Source organism: Babylonia areolata, chromosome 3, assembly GCF_041734735.1.
Source record: "Babylonia areolata isolate BAREFJ2019XMU chromosome 3, ASM4173473v1, whole genome shotgun sequence".
Classification (NCBI taxonomy): Eukaryota; Metazoa; Mollusca; class Gastropoda; order Neogastropoda; family Buccinidae; genus Babylonia; species Babylonia areolata.
The window spans coordinates 261,628-282,722 of NC_134878.1; the positions used below are offsets into that span (position 1 = coordinate 261,628).

Below are 21,095 nucleotides of genomic sequence, written 5' to 3' on the forward strand. Positions count from 1 at the left end.
ACTAGTGCGTTGGGTTATGCTGTTGTCAGGCACCTGCCTAGCTGATGACTAGTGCGTTGGGTTATGCTGTTGTCAGGCACCTGTCTAGCAGATGACTAGTGCGTTGGGTTATGCTGTTGTCAGGCACCTGCCTAGCAGACAACTAGTGCGTTGGGTTATGCTGTTGTCAGGCACCTGCCTAGCAGACAACTAGTGCGTTGGGTTATGCTGTTGTCAGGCACCTGCCTAGCTGATGACTAGTGCGTTGGGTTATGCTGTTGTCAGGGACCTGTCTAGCTGATGACTAGTGCGTTGGGTTATGCTGTTGTCAGGGACCTGTCTAGCTGATGACTAGTGCGTTGGGTTATGCTGTTGTCAGGCACCTGTCTAGCTGATGACTAGTGCGTTGGGTTATGCTGTTGTCAGGGACCTGTCTAGCTGATGACTAGTGCGTTGGGTTATGCTGTTGTCAGGCACCTGCCTAGCAGACAACTAGTGCGTTGGGTTATGCTGTTGTCAGGGACCTGTCTAGCTGATGACTAGTGCGTTGGGTTATGCTGTTGTCAGGCACCTGTCTAGCTGATGACTAGTGCGTTGGGTTATGCTGTTGTCAGGGACCTGTCTAGCTGATGACTAGTGCGTTGGGTTATGCTGTTGTCAGGGACCTGTCTAGCTGATGACTAGTGCGTTGGGTTATGCTGTTGTCAGGCACCTGTCTAGCTGATGACTAGTGCGTTGGGTTATGCTGTTGTCAGGGACCTGTCTAGCTGATGACTAGTGCGTTGGGTTATGCTGTTGTCAGGGACCTGTCTAGCTGATGACTAGTGCGTTGGGTTATGCTGTTGTCAGGGACCTGTCTAGCTGATGACTAGTGCGTTGGGTTATGCTGTTGTCAGGGACCTGTCTAGCTGATGGGGTGTAGCGATTATCAGTTTGTCCTAACACAGTGACACCTCTTGAGAAACTGACACTGAAAACTGAAACTTCTCCTGATGACAATAATCACTCAGTCACAGAGCAAGGCTAAGTGAACGTCCCCTTAAAACAAAACATCATTTTGTACACATCCAAAAAACACCAGTGACTTACAATGATAGCAGAGGGGTTGTCTTCATCATCAAAGGAGACAAAGTGGCCCAGGCTTGGTCCCACTGAGGTCAGAAACGTCTGCAGGTTGTTGATATACTGCTGTTCTGTCGTCACGTTCACACCTGTGGCCACACAAGTCCTGCCATTATTGACCCCAACATTTTACAGCCTGGGTTTTCTTTTGTCTTTTTGTCGTTTTTTGTGATTACTCATTTTTCTTCCATGTTTATTCAAACAACCTGAAATTTAACAGATTGAAAGGACTGATTAACTAAGTTAGCACACTGCCACTTGCATGCATCACTGTGTTACATCTAACAAATTAAAATGTATATTCAAGAAATTCTGGAATCCAGCCGATTTTTAACTGCTTAAATCCAGCAAACTTATTGGAGACACTTACAGAAGGAAACTGGCCAGCACTTTTAAATCCTACAAAATATAATTAACAGTGTTTGAAAAGAACTGTTGATGAAAACTGGCCAGCACTTTTAAATCCTACAAAATATAATTAACAGTGTTTGAAAAGAACTGTTGATGAAAACTGGCCAGCACTTTTAAATCCTACAAAATATAATTAACAGTGTTTGAAAAGAACTGTTGATGAAAACTGGCCAGCACTTTTAAATCCTACAAAATATAATTAACAGTGTTTGAAAAGAACTGTTGATGAAAACTCATTGACATGTTGCTCCATGGAATACAAGATTATCTGATGCATGGATTCCACATAACACACACAACATTTCTCTATTACATAAACATGACCATGCCCAAGCGCTAATCATTATCATGTAAAGTAGAGCCTGGGTATTGTTTTTTCTTCTCCTCATGTACACCTTTATACTCATCAATGCAAAAGTAATATGCTGTGTTTAAAAATGAAATAAATTTATATGTATTATTAAAAATAACAAACCGAAAAAAAAGTCTGCCACAGAAACTGTACCTGCATGTATATGCATTTTATGAGGATTTAAACAAAAAAATTCACTCAAATTGTTGTGTACAATGCCTCTCTTATACACAGCTTTACCAAGCAATGGCAACAAATATGCCTTTGGCACAAACTGTTATCTACATAGGTTCTATGCATGTTGGTATATGATAAATGTGTTCAGAAGTTCGATTGGCAACATTTTGATCTGATCATCATACAAGCTCACACATGCAAACAGACAAACTCTCTCTCTCTCTCTCTCTCTCTCTCTCTCTCTCTCTCGCACACACACACACACACACACACACACACACACACTCACACACACACACACACACACACACACAAAAACAAAGAGACACACACGTATAAAAGAGTGGATCTTATTACACACACACTGAAAATCAATAAAATGACAGCAGTAAATACCTGTTAGGTTCAACCAGGTATGGTAGTTCATGAACCAAGCGGTGACGGTTCCATTCTGAATAAACTTGTTTGTGGAGATGTCTAAGTACATGGCCTCCAGCTGAGATCGATATGACAGATAGCTGAAATTTCCTGAAATGAAAAATACATGTGTTTATATATATATATATATATATATATATATATATATATATATATATATATATATATATATACACACACACATACATACATACATACATATATATATATATGGAGTGATGGCCTTGAGGTAACGCGTCCGCCTAGGAAGCGAGAGAGAATCTGAGCGCGCTGGTTCGAATCACGGCTCAGCCGCCGATATTTTCTCCCCCTCCACTAGACCTTGAGTGGTGGTCTGGACGCTAGTCATTCGGATGAGACGATAAACCGAGGTCCTGTGTGCAGCATGCACTTAGCGCACGTAAAAGAACCCACGGCAACAAAAGGGTTGTTCCAGGCAAAATTCTTCTAGAAAAATCCACTTCGATAGGAAAAACAAATAAAACTGCACGCAGGAAAAAATACAAAAAAAATGGGTGGCACTGTAGTGTAGCGACGCGCTCTCCCTGGGGAGAGCAGCCCGAATTTCACACAGAGAAATCTGTTGTGATAAAAAGAAATACAAATACAAATATATATATGAATGCATAGGTGATGCAGGCACATGTAAGCCAACACATATACATTGTACAAGTTAATGGTCTGTGTGTGTGTGTGTGTGTGTTTGTGTGTTTTAAATTAGCACTGGTTCATAAACATTGTGTTTACTGGTGTGTGCTGTGTGTGGCTGGGTTTGTGTGAGTAACCAAGCACAGGAAAGTGTGTGTACGTGTTCAGGTGTTAAAGCAGAATGAAAAATGAGGAAACAGGTACCGGGGTTTTGTGTGTGCATGAATGTGTGCATGCATTTGTTTTATGTCACCCAGTTAACTAGGTTCAACAGTGATCTCTTCCACGGCAGTTACCTCACACACTCTGTTAGTTTCATGCTTGTACTTTGACAAAGTGTTATATATGTCAAGCAGTGTAAACACAAGATACATTTACAGAATAAATAACTTTTTTTAAAATTAAGTATGCACATCTTTGAAATCAGTTCATTCCAAAGAAAAATCTGAATCAAACTCAATTGGGTGGTTTTTTTGGCGGGGTGGGGTAGTGGAGTGGGGCGGGGTGGGGGGGGGGTAGAGGTTCTGTTTTTGTTTTGGTTTTTTGGTTTGTTTATTTTTTTCATTTGTTTGTTTTAGATTTATTGAAAGCAGGGAGGTATTTGTTGAAAGCAAGCAGGAATTTGTTGAAAGCAGGGAGGAATTTGTTGAAAGCAGGGAGGTAAATGTGTTTGGGTAAATTTATCAAAACTGGAAAGGTGACAAGATGGTTAATTGTTTATTTATCTGTTTTAATTACCAGTTTCATATCCTTTAATTGCTCTTCTAAATTTGGTGCAAAATACCAATCAATGATTTACATTAAACTATCAATGATTTACATTGAACCATCAATGATTTACATTAAACCACCAATGATTTACATTAAACCACCAATGATTTACATTAAACCACCAATGATTTACATTAAACCATCAATGATTTACATTAAACCACCAATGACCCACAAGGGTTGAAAGATGAAATACAAATTCTTGATCTTTGCACTCACACTTTCAAAGACTGAAGGAAAATAAAGGTTAACCAACCACAAAGACAGACAGTCACCATTGTGTCACTCTACTGATATGCCAAAAAGAATTTTTCAGTATGTTATGTGATACATTATACATTATGTGATATTTGATGGGACAAAACAAGAGCAAAGGTTGGCTGTTTACCAGAAAACAACTATCCCGTCAGTCCTGACACAGATTATTCATATAAAGGGCGGTCATAAACAGTAAGGAGAATATCTTCCTTTCATCTGGTCAAACTCATCTTCAGTGACAAACTTATCCAACACAATCCTGACGTCAGCACCTCTCAGCACCTAAGACAGCATGAAACAAATGTCAACGCACAGTAAACTCACCACAATACACGGAAACATCCACTCCTTCTGTGTCAAAGAGTCTCTCCTTTGAACTGAAAAACTGATATGCATATGAGTCACTTGGAATGTAGGTAGCCAGCTTAAACTCTTGTTTCAGCAGGGTAAAGCTCCACACGTTGACAGCAAACACCACCATGGTGATGACAATGACACCAACCTGCAAAAAACAACAATCTTTATCATGGTCCTGTTTCCAAATCAACACAAAATTCCTGATGGATCAGTACACAGCTGTACTGTGTTGTCAGCCAAATATGCTGATTTTTTTTCTATAGTAAAAGGAACAATGTATTTGTTTTTGATTAGAGCAATATACGCTGATTTTTCTTTCTACAGCAAAGGAAATGATATTTGTTTTAAATTTGAGCAATATATGCTGGATTTTTCTGTAACAATTGAAAACAATATATCGATTTTAAACCACAGCAATATAAATTACCTTACAGAACAGTAAGCTTGCACTGGCAGTTTTTCAGTTTAAATTGGGGCAAGACTGAAATGCGATAATGATTCTGAATATTAAATACAAATAATCAGTCTGTCCTTCTCGTGTTTTGTTTTATTTTCTCGCTTTACTGCAGAACCTTAAGCCTAAAACTACATATATGAATTTTCCTGTCAGTGCAGTGAAAAAGTAAATGTTATAATGAAAACATGAATAAAAGACCCACTATTTCTCAGTGCAATCTCAACTCACAAACTTCTGCACAAGTCCAACCTCTCAAGAAATAAAAGAAGAGATGTGATTAAATTAAATCTGTGTTGTCATTTTTCTTCCATGGAAAGCATATTTAGTTATTCTGGATGACATGCAATTCTCTGTGTTTTCAAATTGAATTAAAAATGATAATGAAATAGTGGTGTGTTATTCTCTAATTCTTTTCAATGTTACATCTGTTTTTAAAAAAAAAATAAACAAGACAAATACAACAAAGAACAGACAAACCTATCTCTGTGCACACACACACACACACACACACACACAAACAAGCTGTGGCTATTATGATAAAGTTTTCTAATTTACACACACACACACACACACACACACACACACACACACACACACACACAAAAGCTGTGGCTATTATGATAAAGTTTTCTAATTTACACACAAACACAAACACACACACATGCACACACACACAAGCTGTGGCTATTATGATAAAGTTTTCTAATTTACACACACACACACACACACACACACACACACACACACACACACACACAAACCAAAAACACTCATAAGCAAACACGAAAAGACACACACACATGTACAAACAAACACATACACACACACAAACACACTCAAGCACTGAAAGACATGACATCAAAATGTGTACACCAACTCACCTTCACAGGTAACTTCATCAAGAAGGGTCCATAAAACCTGCTGAAAAACACCTGTAACAGGGAGGAACCTTTACTGCATGCACTGGGCGTGTAGTCCTTGTGACGATAGCACAAAACACAGGCATCCAGGTTGCGTCTTCGCCGTCGCTCATCCAGACAAAGGCAGGCAGAGAAAAAGGTGGCCACCAGAACGTACAGAGCAAAGATGCCCAGCACAGCGTAGACACAGAAGGCACTCAGGGCAGGTATCACCTGATGACAGACAGCCACAACATATGGCAGGTATCACCTGATGACAAACAACCACAACATACAATCAGGGCAGGTATCACCTGATGATAGACAACCACAACATACACTCAGGGCAGGTATCACCTGATGACAGACAACCACAACATACAATCAGGGCAGGTATCACCTGATGACAGACAGCCACTACATACAATCAGGGCAGGTATCACCTGATGACAGACAACCACAACATACAATCAGGGCAGGTATCACCTGATGACAGACAGCCACTACATACAATCAGGGCAGGTATCACCTGATGACAGACAGCCACTACATACAATCAGGGCAGGTATCACCTGATGACAGACAGCCACAACATATGGCAGGTATCACCTGATGACAAACAACCACAACATACAATCAGGTCAGGTATCACCTGATGACAGACAGCCACAACATATGGCAGGTATCACCTGATGACAGACAGCCACAACATACAATCAGGGCAGGTATCACCTGATGATAGACAACCACAACATACACTCAGGGCAGGTATCACCTGATGACAGACAACCACAACATACAATCAGGGCAGGTATCACCTGATGACAGACAGCCACAACATACAATCAGGGCAGGTATCACCTGATGACAGACAACCACAACATACACTCAGGGCAGGTATCACCTGATGACAGACAGCCACAACATACAATCAGGGCAGGTATCACCTGATGACAAACAACCACAACATACAATCAGGGCAGGTATCACCTGATGACAGACAACCACAACATACAATCAGGGCAGGTATCACCTGATGACAAACAACCACAACATACAATCAGGGCAGGTATCACCTGATGATAGACAACCACAACATACACTCAGGGCAGGTATCACCTGATGACAGACAACCACAACATATGGCAGGTATCACCTGATGACAGACAACCACAACATATGGCAGGTATCACCTGATGACAGACAGCCACTACATACAATCAGGGCAGGTATCACCTGATGACAGACAACCACAACATATGGCAGGTATCACCTGATGACAGACAGCCACTACATACAATCAGGGCAGGTATCACCTGATGATAGACAGCCACTACATACAATCAGGGCAGGTATCACCTGATGACAGACAGCCACTACATACAATCAGGGCAGGTATCACCTGATGACAAGCAACCACAACATACACTCAGGGCACGTATCACCTGATGACAGACAGCCACAACATATGGCAGGTATCACCTGATGACAAACAACCACAACATACACTCAGGGCAGGTATCACCTGATGACAAACAACCACAACATATGGCAGGTATCACCTGATGACAAACAACCACAACATACACTCAGGGCAGGTATCACCTGATGACAAACAACCACAACATATGGCAGGTATCACCTGATGACAAACAACCACAACATACACTCAGGGCAGGTATCACCTGATGACAAACAACCACAACATATGGCAGGTATCACCTGATGACAAACAACCACAACATACACTCAGGGCAGGTATCACCTGATGACAAACAACCACAACATATGGCAGGTATCACCTGATGACAGACAACCACAACATACAATCAGGGCAGGTATCACCTGATGACAGACAGCCACAACATATGGCAGGTATCACCTGATGACAAACAACCACAACATACAATCAGGGCAGGTATCACCTGATGACAAACAACCACAACATACGATCAGGGCAGGTATCAACTGATGACAAGCAACCACAACATACACTCAGGGCAGGTATCACCTGATGACAGACAGCCACAACATATGGCAGGTATCACCTGATGACAGACAGCCACAACATACAATCAGGGCAGGTATCACCTGATGACAAACAACCACAACATATGGCAGGTATCACCTGATGACAGACAGCCACAACATACAATCAGGGCAGGTATCACCTGATGACAGACAGCCACAACATACAATCAGGGCAGGTATCACCTGATGACAAACAACCACAACATATGGCAGGTATCACCTGATGACAGACAACCACAACATATGGCAGGTATCACCTGATGACAGACAACCACAACATATGGCAGGTATCACCTGATGACAGACAACCACAACATATGGCAGGTATCACCTGATGACAGACAACCACAACATACACTCAGGGCAGGTATCACCTGATGACAGACAACCACAACATACAATTAAATCATATCAAATTTTAATCATGCTGCTTTCAGCCAAGCCAGCCGCAAAAGGGTCCCATCAGTTCTTGAAACTAGTTGAAGAGAACACAAGCTTGATTCATTCTCAAGTCTCACTCAATCCACATGAAAATCAAGTTAGAAATACCAAAAACCAGTGTAAAAAGAAGACCATTTCACCAATGTATGTTTCAGTCCATGTAAAATCTAAATCATTATAAAACCAATGATTACCTCTGTGAACTTAAAAAGTGTGTCTGGGGGGATATCCTGGAACAAGAGCTTCATGAAATGTTTTTTGTCTGATATCATGCAGATCTCAGCAACAAGCAGAACATGTTTGATGCTTACAGGCCGGTTGCAGGGCACACATAATCCAAATAAAAACCAAAAATGAGTCTGCATAACTCAGTGGGCTCAGTGGGCTCGCACAAAAACATTGTGAGTTCAAATCCCAGGTGCCCAAAATATAATCTTCCTTCCTCATTGCCCACTTCAAGGTGATATTCTGGTGGTGTCAGTGTGGCATGAGATGGTCCCTATCCTCCCACCCCACTATCTGAGACAGTTTAACTCGCTGGCCTTGTCACCTGAGGTAAGTGCTGATGCTAAAGCTGAGTACATCAGAGTAAAGGGTACAGAGTACCAACAAAATATAGACAAGTAATATTAAAGAAAGGCATTAACAACAGTCATACAAGCAAAAACCAAACCCTGTAGGTACTATTAAACTACAAGTTCCTACAAGAGTTGGCTTTTGCCTGTATGACTGGTTTTTACCCTGCAGTTCATGCAGCCCCACTGAACATGTCATTTGTTTTCTTATCTGTTTTTAGAACAGAAGACTACAGCACTGTTGAAACCTTCTCCCTCAAAGACATACATGTAAATATGCCTTCCAGATACAAAGGGGTTAACTCACAGTTGAGGCTCCAACACCAAACGCCACAGCATCTGTGATAGACGTGACAGTGATAGAGACACCAGCTTTCTTGAGAGCTGTGGCAATCTTTTTCGGCACCGACAGTTCTGTCTCTTCTGGGCTGAGGTTTTTCCACGCCTCGACCACGACAAACATGTCATCCACACCTATACCTGAAAAGTCATAAAAAGAAAAAGAAAAGATTAAACTGTAAGACTAAAGACAAAAATAAGCTGAAAACAAAACAACGTGAAACAATGCGGATGGCTTTTTCCCCCAGTCCATGTCATATTCCATTTCATACCTTTCTAATTCCAATAAGCTTGACCCATGTCATATTCCATTTCATACCTTTCTAATTCCAATAAGCTTGACCCATGTCATATTCCATTTCATACCTTTCTAATTCCAATAAGCTTGACCCATGTCATATTCCATTTCATGCCTTTCTAATTCCAATAAGCTTGACCCATGTCATATTCCATTTCATACCTTTCTAATTCCAATAAGCTTGACCCATGTCATATTCCACTTCATACCTTTCTAATTCCAATAAACTTGACCTTAATACAAGTTTACATGGTAAGGTCACACATAAGAATGTTACTGATTATTTATAATTCAAATCTCAGAACTGATTCATTCACAAAGTTAAATATCAAATAACAGATTCTTTGAATTATATTGGCTTATTTCTATCGGTGTACCTGTATGTAAAGTTTCATCCACACATCAGTCAAATCAGGGAAACAATTATGGAGGAGGAATTTTTTTGTTTAATGTCCCGTCACACATATCGGAGATCGAAGACATTTTGTTAAAGTATTTATGAATACATCTGATTATTATCGGTTAGAAGGGGAGGGAGATGTGGATGAATGGAGGGTTGGGGGAAACTGGGCAAATGAGGGTAAAAATGTGGGTGAAATTTGGAAGAAAAAAAAAAACACCCTCTAAATACAGTTACAGGAAATTACTTAAAGGACTTCGTAAAAGAGAAGTCGTTAAACTGACAAGCGAAACAACTGATAATGAATGCAAAAAGTCAAAAACATCAACGTTCTCAGTCACTTGTGAAGACACACTTTCGTGTACAAAAGGCTTCATCAAGCTACAGTGAAAAATTATATGCTCAATTGTCAGGTTACTAAAGCATATGCACTTGACATTAGAACAATACTTGGTCCGTAATGAGTTTGATAATAGTCTGAGTGCTAAACTCAGAATTGGTCTGTGAATCGGACCAAAGTCTGAGAGAGTCAACTGACGAGGTTTTAGACTTGAATTCAAGCACCTATAAAAGTCTCTTTCTAGTATATTGCTTATTTCCTTGTATGACAATGGGCAATATACTTTTACACTATCTATATGATTTTTTGCTCCCCTGTCTGCTTGGTCGTTATAACAGAATCCAGTGTGGGATGGTATCCAACAAAAATCAAAATTTGTACCCTTCACAAATAGGGAGTGCAATAAATACCTAATTTCAAGCAATAAATCTTCTCTTTGATTATTCTCAAAAAGGAGCAAACCTTTTAAGACAGATTGAGAATCAACACAAAAGAGGATATTACTTACTATGATTGGTATATCAACAAGATGATTTAAAGCCATAAGGATGGCCACCAATTCAGCTGTAAAAACTGAATGTCCCCTACCTAAATAATATGATTTTTCTGTTTTTAGGTCAGGAATGACAAAAGCAGATCCTGCACTGCTATCATCCAGGACTAAGCCATCAGTGTAAACTTTTAAATGATAATCAAAATTTTCTTCTAATTGAATTCTGACAGATGCTGCTACTATATATTTGTTGTGTCAGAAGCACATATGTTGACATTTGCTTTTGTTAACTCCCAGGGAGGGACAGGTGGCACCAGAACACGAGGTTATTATGTTTGTTACAACTGTTTATCTGACCTTATAAAGTATACATGGTCAAACTGATCCAAACTGTTCAATAACTTTTTTAAATTCCACATATACAGGTGCAAGTCAGCACTTACAAAAAAAATATATGTATAAGAAAAGAAGAAAAGAAAAAATAGAATACTTGTGACAATTGTGAAACCACCTTGTAATCTCAAAAGTAATGATAACAACATCCAAGTAGAAATACAACTTCATTAAAACTGCTTTGCTCTTGCTGATGCAGTCATCGGTCACAGTGTTTTTATCAGCAAACCACAAGCTCTTAACTTTAAAATGCTGTCATTAGTTTTCTTATCTGTTTTTAGAACAGAAGACTACAGAACTGTTGAAACCTTCTCCCTCAAAGACATATATATGTAAATCAACATGGAAAAGGGTCCCACATATGCACATCATAATGAAAAAGAGTCCCTATGCCTTTAATGTCTGTGAATTCGTCTCTACCATGTGTAGGGCTCAGCTCAGCATAGGAAAGTGGGGCCCATCCTTCCACCGTTTTGAACTTCCCTGACTGAAGTCAGGTACCCATTCACACCTGGGTGGAGTGAGGAAAATGGAATGGAATAAAGTGCTTTTCCCACAGACAAAACACCATACTAAAACATGGTCTGATCATTGGTGAACTATGGATCAGCCTAGAGGATTGTGCAGCAGTGACCAAGCCCACGTACCTAGGAGCAAAAATGGCATAATGGACTGGATGGGGCTGTAAATGAGATCCATGGCTGTAGCTAGTCCGTATGCAAACAGCAGAGACAGACCCACACACATCATCCCTGCCAGCGACACATAAATCTGAAACATAATGACACTGCTATTATAGTTTCAGTCATGAAATAGGGTAAAAAAGAAATCAAAGGAATTTGATATATTCCAGCCTGTACATAATCACACTGGTTTTAGTTATGAAGAAGGGTAAAATATACAACTTTAAAAAATCGGACATGCTGAAGTCTGTAAAGCTGCTTTCTTTGTTTTTTGAATGTTTGTTATTGGGATTGTTTTCCCAAAATTGTTTGTGACAGAATAAGTGTGTGCTTGTGAATGTGTGTGTGTGTGTGTGTGTGTGTGTGTGTGTGTGTGTGTGTGTGTGTGTTTGTGTGTGTGTGTGTGTGTGTGTGTGTGTTCATATCCATGTCTGTCTGCCTGTGTGTACATGCTTCTGAAAGAGCATCAGAATGTTGTTCCACTTTCTTCGGCTGTGCAGATGGCTCCTTTGGTGATTTCATATAAACTTATTCGTTTTGGTTTTGATTTTAATTCTTTTGTCCACTCATATTTGTTCCCACTCATATACACAAGTATTACACATGAGTTTTTTGTTGCTTTTTTTCTTTTTAACAAGATTAATCTCCCCCGCCGCCCCCCACTGACAACAACAATAAATACAGTCATACTTATGCCCATGCAAAAACAGGAAAAATAAACAAATAAACAGAACAATATAAAGACATAAACAGGTGCACACACAGACACAGACACAAATATGCACACACACAAACACACACACATACATGTACACACACATACACACACGCACACAAGGCACACACACACACACACACACACACACACACACACAAAGATATACACAAACATTTTTCATTAAATTACATTAAAAATGTATATATAATAACCTTCTGTTCAAGCAGGTTGAACTTTCCCAGGGACAGCATGACGAAGACGAAAACGATGCTAAACCCAGCAGTCAGCAGAGTTATGTCCCTGTCCACTGCACCGTACCCTTCATCGTCAAAACTGGACAACATTCACCACAAATCAATCAATTTGAAACACGTCACAAGCTAGCCATTCACAGATCCTTAATCAATATAACACACCACAAACTCAATTAAACATAGCCAAAACCCTAAATTAACATACCACACCACAAAACTCAACCAAAACATAGACAAACGCAAGCCCTAAAACAATATGATATACCACAAAATCAATCCAATTTGACCAAACACAAGCAAGTGTGTGTACGCCAGATACAAGCAAGCATATAGAGATACAGATATCTAGAGATATGCATGCACCCATGCATGTGCACACAATTGCATGTAAGTACACACACACTTATCCACACAAGCACACACAATATATACATTATATATTTGATCATAGAGAGATGAACCCTTATTGCAAATACATCTTACTCATATACACAAGACTGTAAACCTGAGTGTAGTAAAAGATTAACAATTTTTTTAATCTTAAAAAGTACCTTGTGCATTCACTGACATGGTGTACAATAAGAAACAAATAGTTTGATAATATCAACACACATAAAAACCACTTTCAGGGTTATACATTCTCTCACCATTCCCCCATCCCACCCCCACCACCTCCCCCAACTTCAAAGTCAAAGGCATTCATGATAAACAAACCACAAGGTAAAAACAAAAATTACACTGAATGTGTATGTTATAAGGACTAACTTTTCAAAGGTGATATGCACATTACACTGAATGTGTTTGTTATCAGGACTAATTCTTCAGTGGTAATATACATAAAACACTGAACCTATATATGTTATCAGGACCAATTTTTCTAAGGTGATATATACATATAACACTGGATATGTTTGTTATCAGGACAAACATTTCCAAGGCAATATACATCACAACTGTGCAATTCTTTAATTGTAAGAATATCTGATTGAAAGAATGTCAGTGCTTTCTGTGTTTATTCTCAAAGATAAAAAATACAAATTTCATTTCAGCCCACATGTTAAGAAGGTAGGAAGCAACTTAAGTTTTGTGAGTTTACAGTTTGGGAGATATGATACCTATAAGCAGAGGTGTAACAAACTAATGAGCCCTTTTTCTATCACATACATTCTATGCATGCTCAAAACAATGTTCACAAAATACTCAAGGTGAACATTTAAAATTATGCATACACATATATACAGCACCAGTCACACACAACCCACAAAGCCACCTCTTCCCCCATTGTCCCACCACAGTTTGCATACACATGCAGAACAACCCATCCTCACACACATATCATCCTTAAAATAGTGCATATTTCAAAGACATATTTTTGACAACAAAAGAAAAATCTCTGTAGAAAAAAAAGAGGGTGTACATTTCTCTGTTGACTTGCTTGAAGTTTACATTAAGGTATATTTTACAAAAACACACAAAGATCCCATAATCCATGTCAGCGTTCATTAGTTTATGGAAAACAAGAACGAACCTGGCATGCATCCCTCCAAATACGGAGTCTGACTGCATATAGGGCAGGGGTAAAAAACAGTCATACACATAAACAGCCAAATCATGTATACACATTAACATGGGAGTCGCAGTCCACAAACGAAGAAGACACAAACACACAAAAAAAGAATCCTCAAGAAAAAGCAATGAGGCACATTCCACTTCTGTTTACCTGCGTGAAGCGTACACAAAGGTTGCAGTGATGTGGGGGTGCCCTGTCCTGGCGATGTTGATCATTTCCCTCTCCCACTCCTTCACCACCTGCAGCCATGTCACTCACACAATTAACACAAATCTGATCCTGACTACATACTTTAAAGTCTTGACCTTCTGTCTATTATAAAATCATCTAACAACTTACATCAGTCATCAGGATAGGCCCTACAGTCAGCTGAGTATGCAGAAAATAAAAATGGTGACAGCACAGTGCATACACACAAATGACACATATATAAATAAACACATGTATATAAACACACATGCAGTATATAAACACACATGCAGTACACACACACACACACACACACACACATGCAGTACAAACACACATGCAGTACAAACACACATACATGCACATACATACGAACACAAACACAGGAGACTGAGACAGAACAAAAGCATATCTTACTGCTTCATGCCCTGTGGTGACCCAAGTCATCTGGGTAGCGGAGGCCGACATAATGCGACCAGTGGATCTTTTGCCTTTGCCTCCCAGCAGGGTGGAGATCTCGTAGCCGAAGGAGGGGCTGAGAGAACGCAACATATGCATACAGTGATATGAGAAGTGATAGTGGAGTGATGGCCTAGAGGTAACGTGTCTGCCTAGGAAGCAAGAGAATCTGAGCATGCTGGTTCGATACACAGCTCAATTGCCGGTATTTTCTCCCCCTCCACTTGTCCGTCAGTGGTGATCTAGACGCTAGCCATTCAGATGAGACAATAAACCGAGGTTCCGTGTGCAGCATGCACTTAGCACACGTTAAAGAACCCACCAAAAGAAAGGGTTTTCCCTGGCAAAATTCTGTAGAAAAATCCCCTTCGATAGGAAAAACAAATAAAATTGTACACAGGAAAAAATTTTAAAAAATGGGTGGCGCTCTCAGTGTAGCAACGCACTCTCCCTGGGGAAGCAGCCTGAATTTCACACAGAGAAATCTGTTGTGACAAAAAAGAGAAATACAAATACAAGAATTTGTGCATGTGCACTCACAGACTGCACACACACACACACACACACACACACACACACACACACACACACACACACACACACACACACACACACACATACACACACACTCAAAGCATATCTACACGTGTGATCTCTTGAACATAATATAATACTGCACATAACAAATAACATAGGGACGGGGCTGATGACTAGATCTACAGATATATGGTTGCTGATTGCACAAATCTCTTTTATAAATTTTGGGTTGGTTCTAGAGACTGGGCATTGACAGCTTAAGGCTACATTCACAGAAAGCCCTGCGAGTTGCTTCAGTCAGTTGCTGTCAGCCTGACACAGCAACACACTTCAGTCAGACACACAGCCAGTTGAGGTCACCAAGAAACAATACAGCATTCTCCAGACGTAAGAAACAAATATTTGTGGGATTCACACTGCTGGTATCACTTACGACTTGGGATCAGCCAGCCATCTGATCTGTGAACACAAGACAAGTCAAAAAGCTGGCTGTTGCTGGCTGGTGGCCAGTGTGAACACTTACATTCTGCATCCATGGAGGGAAAGGACAAAATGACATGCACACAATTCACGACCAGTTGTCAGCTGCTGTCAGCAACTGGCTGGGCTTAGTGTGAATGCAGCCTTTGGAAAGAAACTATCAGTGATGTGATTGCTTTTGGTCCTAATGCTTCTGTACCAATGACTCGAGGGGATCATCTCAAAGATCCTAAAAGCTGAATGTGATTCATTCTTGCAAAATGATTCTGCTTTTCTGAGTGGCCACTTAATCCAGAGATGGTAGGTCAGACCCGATAATCTTGGTGCACTCTTTCAGATTAGTACAGCCATCTATGACTCACGAGTAATAATGGCTGCTCTGTTAACAGTGTGTGTGAAGTAAACAGGCTAGGTTTATCTTCTGGATTTTTCAGACAGCTTGTGTGTGCATGCATGAAAAGAAGTTTGTAAGATTCAAAGGAAATCTAGATCAAACATCAAAATACACTGGAATCTGAATTTATATTATTATAAACACACACATTTGCTCATTGAGTAAAACAAACATATTCATGTGTATATATGCAAACAAGAATAGACGTACACAGTAACACACTAAATGGCTATGAATATAAGCACACACACACACACACACACACACACACACACACACACACACATACACACACACACACACACACACACACACACACTTGCATACACAAACAACTGCACACAAATATAAAAACACAAAAATACACACATACACAAATTACCTATTCGCACAAATCAGCAAACACACACACACATATATCTATATAAATAGATAGATAGATAGATTGACTGATAGATTAAGCAAACACACACACACACATATATATCTATATAAATAGATAGATAGATAGATTGACTGATAGATTAAGCAAACACACACACACACATATATATCTATATAAATAGATAGATAGATAGATTGACTGATAGATTAAGCAAACACACACACACACATATATATATCTATATAAATAGATAGACAGATAGATTGACTGATAGATTGACTGATAGATATAGACAGATACACACACACACACACACACACACACACACACACACACACACAGTATACACAGATGCACACTAAACACAAAGCTATAACATATCAAACACAACAAATAGGAAGCAATCATCAAAGACAAAGCACAATTACCTGACAGACACATGGTTCATGGTGCTGATGATTTCCGAGCGAGAAAGTCCACGGATAGCAGTGGTATTATAATCCCACAGTTCCAGTAAACTGCTCACTCGACACTGTGATCCTACCCTGATAAAACACCAAACATGCACATCAACATTCATTATTCTACAGTAAAATGTGCAACAATTCAATGCTATTGTCCTCATGCTTATAACCATCAGTGAATAGTCATTTAATTCATGTAACCACCATTAACTTTGTCAATATCATCCAAGTCCATCTTCAATAACATTATCACGATAATCGTTTCTCAAGCACATCTTACCAAAACTATCAACAACAACAAAAAACCTGTTCTTTTTCACTCTCTCTCTCTTGCCAATAATCAACAGCTTTCTAGCATCCTCTATCCCATATTGACCTCTCAATCATTAAATGAAAATGTAGGCAAAAATGAAAAAAAAAAAAAAAATCAAGGAAACTTGTCTTTAACACAAATGCTTGTGAGCTTGTGTGTGCATTCATGTGTTCATTGTATATATGTTTGGACATATCACAGCACATGCCCATGAGAAACCAATAGATCAAGTATCTTCTCACAAATCCATACATATACAAAAAAACAAAACAAAAAGTATCATGCTGCATCTTTACATTATGTGGCCCCACACACACAAATACTTACTTGAAACAAAAGTCACCGAATTTCAGGCCCGACACAGATATCCCCACAGATCTAGAATAGTAGTCCATCATCTGTCATGTGATACAAATTCAAAAGCTTTACAAAAATGTTCCACAACTGTTAAAACTTTTTGGAAAAATCTCTTACCAAGATATTATTTCCAATTCTGTCAATCAAAATAAGAAAAAAAATGTTTCATATGAATTACTGATGATAATAATAAACATCACAAGCTTCCTCATCTAGTGATGTTCCTGGATGTGAACAAGAACCACCCTCATTTGCCTGATGAAGTTATTGAGACAAAGCTGAAAGTTTAATTTCAAATTTGCAAATGCAAGCGTGATCATCACCATCAGTTCTACTGATGAAAATTTGTTTGTTTAATTGTTGTTGATTTTCATTTTTATGCTGATGATATGAATCAAAATCCTCTAACCAAAACAATTTAAGATTTTGATCAAGAGTCTTTTCAAAATGATTTTTTTAAAGAATTAAACAGGCATAAGTTGTGTGAAAATAAAATGAATGAAACTATATATCTTCAAAAATGAAATCATAATTTTTTAAAGCACATACACACACACACACACACACACACACACACACACACACACACACACACACACACACAAAAACAAACAAAAAAAACACTGTATGACATCAAATTAATACGGGTGAAAATAAAATAAGTAAAATTAAATCATTGAAAGAAATTGACAAATTTCTTAAATAAAAACTCACTGCACTGAGAAACGGGGGCGTCAGTACACTCCTCTCCGACTCCAGAATCACAGACACAAAGCGTGTGTTGTCCGGGAAGGCTTGGTCCACCCATGCCTTTTCGTTGATGAGTCGTGACGACTGAGGCACCCATAGTTTCTCCTGACTGGTGGTCTCGCTGAATGTCTTCAGCCCAGTGCCGCACAGTCCACAGATGACAAGGCTCAGAATAATGGTCAGGATGGGATACTCCCCCACAAAATGTCCCACACTGTAACCAAATGATATTATTATGCTGAGTGTGAACAAGGGGTAGTGCAAAAAGAGGGAAGGAAGTGACACAGGAAACATGATTAAAAGGGGAAATGAAAGTTCATGAAAAGGTGTAGTATGAGAGGGAAGTAAAGGCCAAAGTAGTTGGGAAGTAAATGGGGGGGAAAAAAAGCAATGAAGGGGGGAGGAAATTTGGAAAAAGAAAAAAAATTAAATTAAAAAATTTATATATATATACATATATGTATATATTATGTTATATTGTGTGTGTGTGTGTGTGTGTGTGTGTGTGTGTGTGTGTGTGTGTGTGTGTGTGACTCTGTAAACTTATCAATGATGGAAGAGGTGTTACCATCATTATGACTTAAACAAGTGAATATACTATAATCGTCATGAATCTTATTTACATTGTGCTTTTCCCTGACAACTAGAAAGCTAAAAACTTATATTTACAATAAAAGCTTCTTCTTCTTCTGCATTCATGGTCTGCAATATCTGTGTTCACTTGTGTATGTATGAGTGGGCTTTTATGTATGAGTATGACCGTCTTTACCCTACTATTTATCAGCCACACTCTGATTTCAGGGGTAATTGACATATTAAATGAGCAAAGTATGGTAAAACATGTTACAATAACATAAGTTAATGATATATATAAAGAGCAACAAAGTTGTGGAAGATAATTAATTACACATACAAATTTAAACAGAACAGCTTACTATTAGACCAAATGAAAAGTAAAAAACAAGAACTAAACAAGTGGTAAGGTGTGTACCCCACAAAAGATTTGTATAATGTATAAACATTTTAAAATGCTACACATAATCATGTAGTAGTGTTGTATAACTGTTTAATATAAATTCAGCAGCACTGACTATCTTTGCAACTGCCGTTGTATAACTGTTTAATATAAATTCAGCAGCACTGAATATCTTTGCAACAGCCTGTGCAGAATTTTCTCACTGATTTGTCAATCTGTACAAGAAACAAATCAATGTGCTGAAAATGTTTTAAAACGATAAGCAAACGGAAGTGGTAGAACAAGAAGTCCTGACTTTTTCCCCCCACCAAATCAACATGTATTTCTTTCGTGCGTTTATCATTCTTTGTGGTAGCCTATGTGACGCTCAAACCACTCTTGAATGAATAAATGTTATCTGCGTGTAGCCTTTTTTTCTCCACCATTCTTGCTGTGTACTAGCCTACACGTCAAATGAAGGGATGAATGTACTTTGAACTTACTTTTGTGGAAAGTCTCAGGGTTTATTTCTCCGAACCCCATATTTATCTGAATGCTTGTTTGATGGGCGATGTGGGTAATGCAAGAACTTTGAGCAGTAAAAATGACCTAAAAAAATTATAAAGTAACCTTAGTTTATTCCTTGTTTGGTACTTAAATTTCAAGATAATGTGACTGAAAAGTTCGAATTATTGTATGCCTGGTAAAGGAGGGAAGGGGAAGAATTGATTCAATTTCCTAAACGACACTCACTAGAAGAAAGCAACTTCCAGTCCCTCGGAGATGGCATAGCTGATACGTCTGAGGCAGTGCGGCTTGCTTTCGGTTCTTGTCGTCTGCTCCATTTTCGTCTGCTGCCACCATGACCGCAACTACATTCTTCTTCTACTTACTTGTACTTACTTACTTGTACTTGTATATTGCGGTGTTGAAGGCCTAACCGGCCTGTTCACCGATCCAGAAATATCTCTCACTTGTTATGCAGCATGCGTGGCATATTAATGGTGACAGGCTGGGTCGTACAGTGTAGGCAGGCTCTTCCAATGCGTGTCCAGTCTGTTTTTCTACTTCTGATCTTTAATCTCATCTTGAAATCAGCCGTTGGCCTACGCGTTCGATATATTCATTATATCGATTTTTCCCATACAATTTTAAAGTATGCTATATGTGTCGATTACAGCTGATCAATGTCCCTCCAACACACTGAGCTTAACCCCTTACCCTTTCGGCTCATGAAAATCTAAAGGTAAAGAGCAAACCAACTGGGAATAATGCCAAATTGAGACTTTGTCTTTACCACAGAATACTAGTATTCTTTACTGTGCAATACAAAGCTTATACCGTTCTAGCAATTCCGGATAAACATATTAGCTTGCTTTACTCTGTCACCCCACTCCACAACTTTGAG

At 39.1% G+C, this 21,095-nt stretch overlaps 1 protein-coding gene across 2 annotated transcripts in view; it reads right to left on the reverse strand.

Moving 5' to 3' along the window:
* LOC143280410 (patched domain-containing protein 3-like) overlaps positions 1 to 20,909 on the reverse strand; it is a 58,124-nt gene extending 37,215 nt beyond the window's left edge. For both annotated transcript variants that reach the window (XM_076585045.1, XM_076585044.1), the window contains exons 1-13: positions 20,441 to 20,909; positions 18,697 to 18,946; positions 17,953 to 18,023; positions 17,277 to 17,393; positions 15,011 to 15,128; positions 14,555 to 14,643; positions 12,793 to 12,913; positions 11,827 to 11,950; positions 9,224 to 9,396; positions 5,852 to 6,103; positions 4,481 to 4,658; positions 2,438 to 2,569; positions 1,069 to 1,190 (exon numbers count right to left, since the gene is read on the reverse strand). In XM_076585045.1, coding sequence (XP_076441160.1) covers positions 1,069 to 1,190; positions 2,438 to 2,569; positions 4,481 to 4,658; positions 5,852 to 6,103; positions 9,224 to 9,396; positions 11,827 to 11,950; positions 12,793 to 12,913; positions 14,555 to 14,643; positions 15,011 to 15,128; positions 17,277 to 17,393; positions 17,953 to 18,023; positions 18,697 to 18,946; positions 20,441 to 20,532 — 1,839 coding nt within the window. In that variant the 5' untranslated portion in view covers positions 20,533 to 20,909. The remainder of the gene's footprint in view (positions 1 to 1,068; positions 1,191 to 2,437; positions 2,570 to 4,480; positions 4,659 to 5,851; positions 6,104 to 9,223; positions 9,397 to 11,826; positions 11,951 to 12,792; positions 12,914 to 14,554; positions 14,644 to 15,010; positions 15,129 to 17,276; positions 17,394 to 17,952; positions 18,024 to 18,696; positions 18,947 to 20,440) is intronic.
* Positions 20,910 to 21,095: the final 186 nt, after the last annotated feature.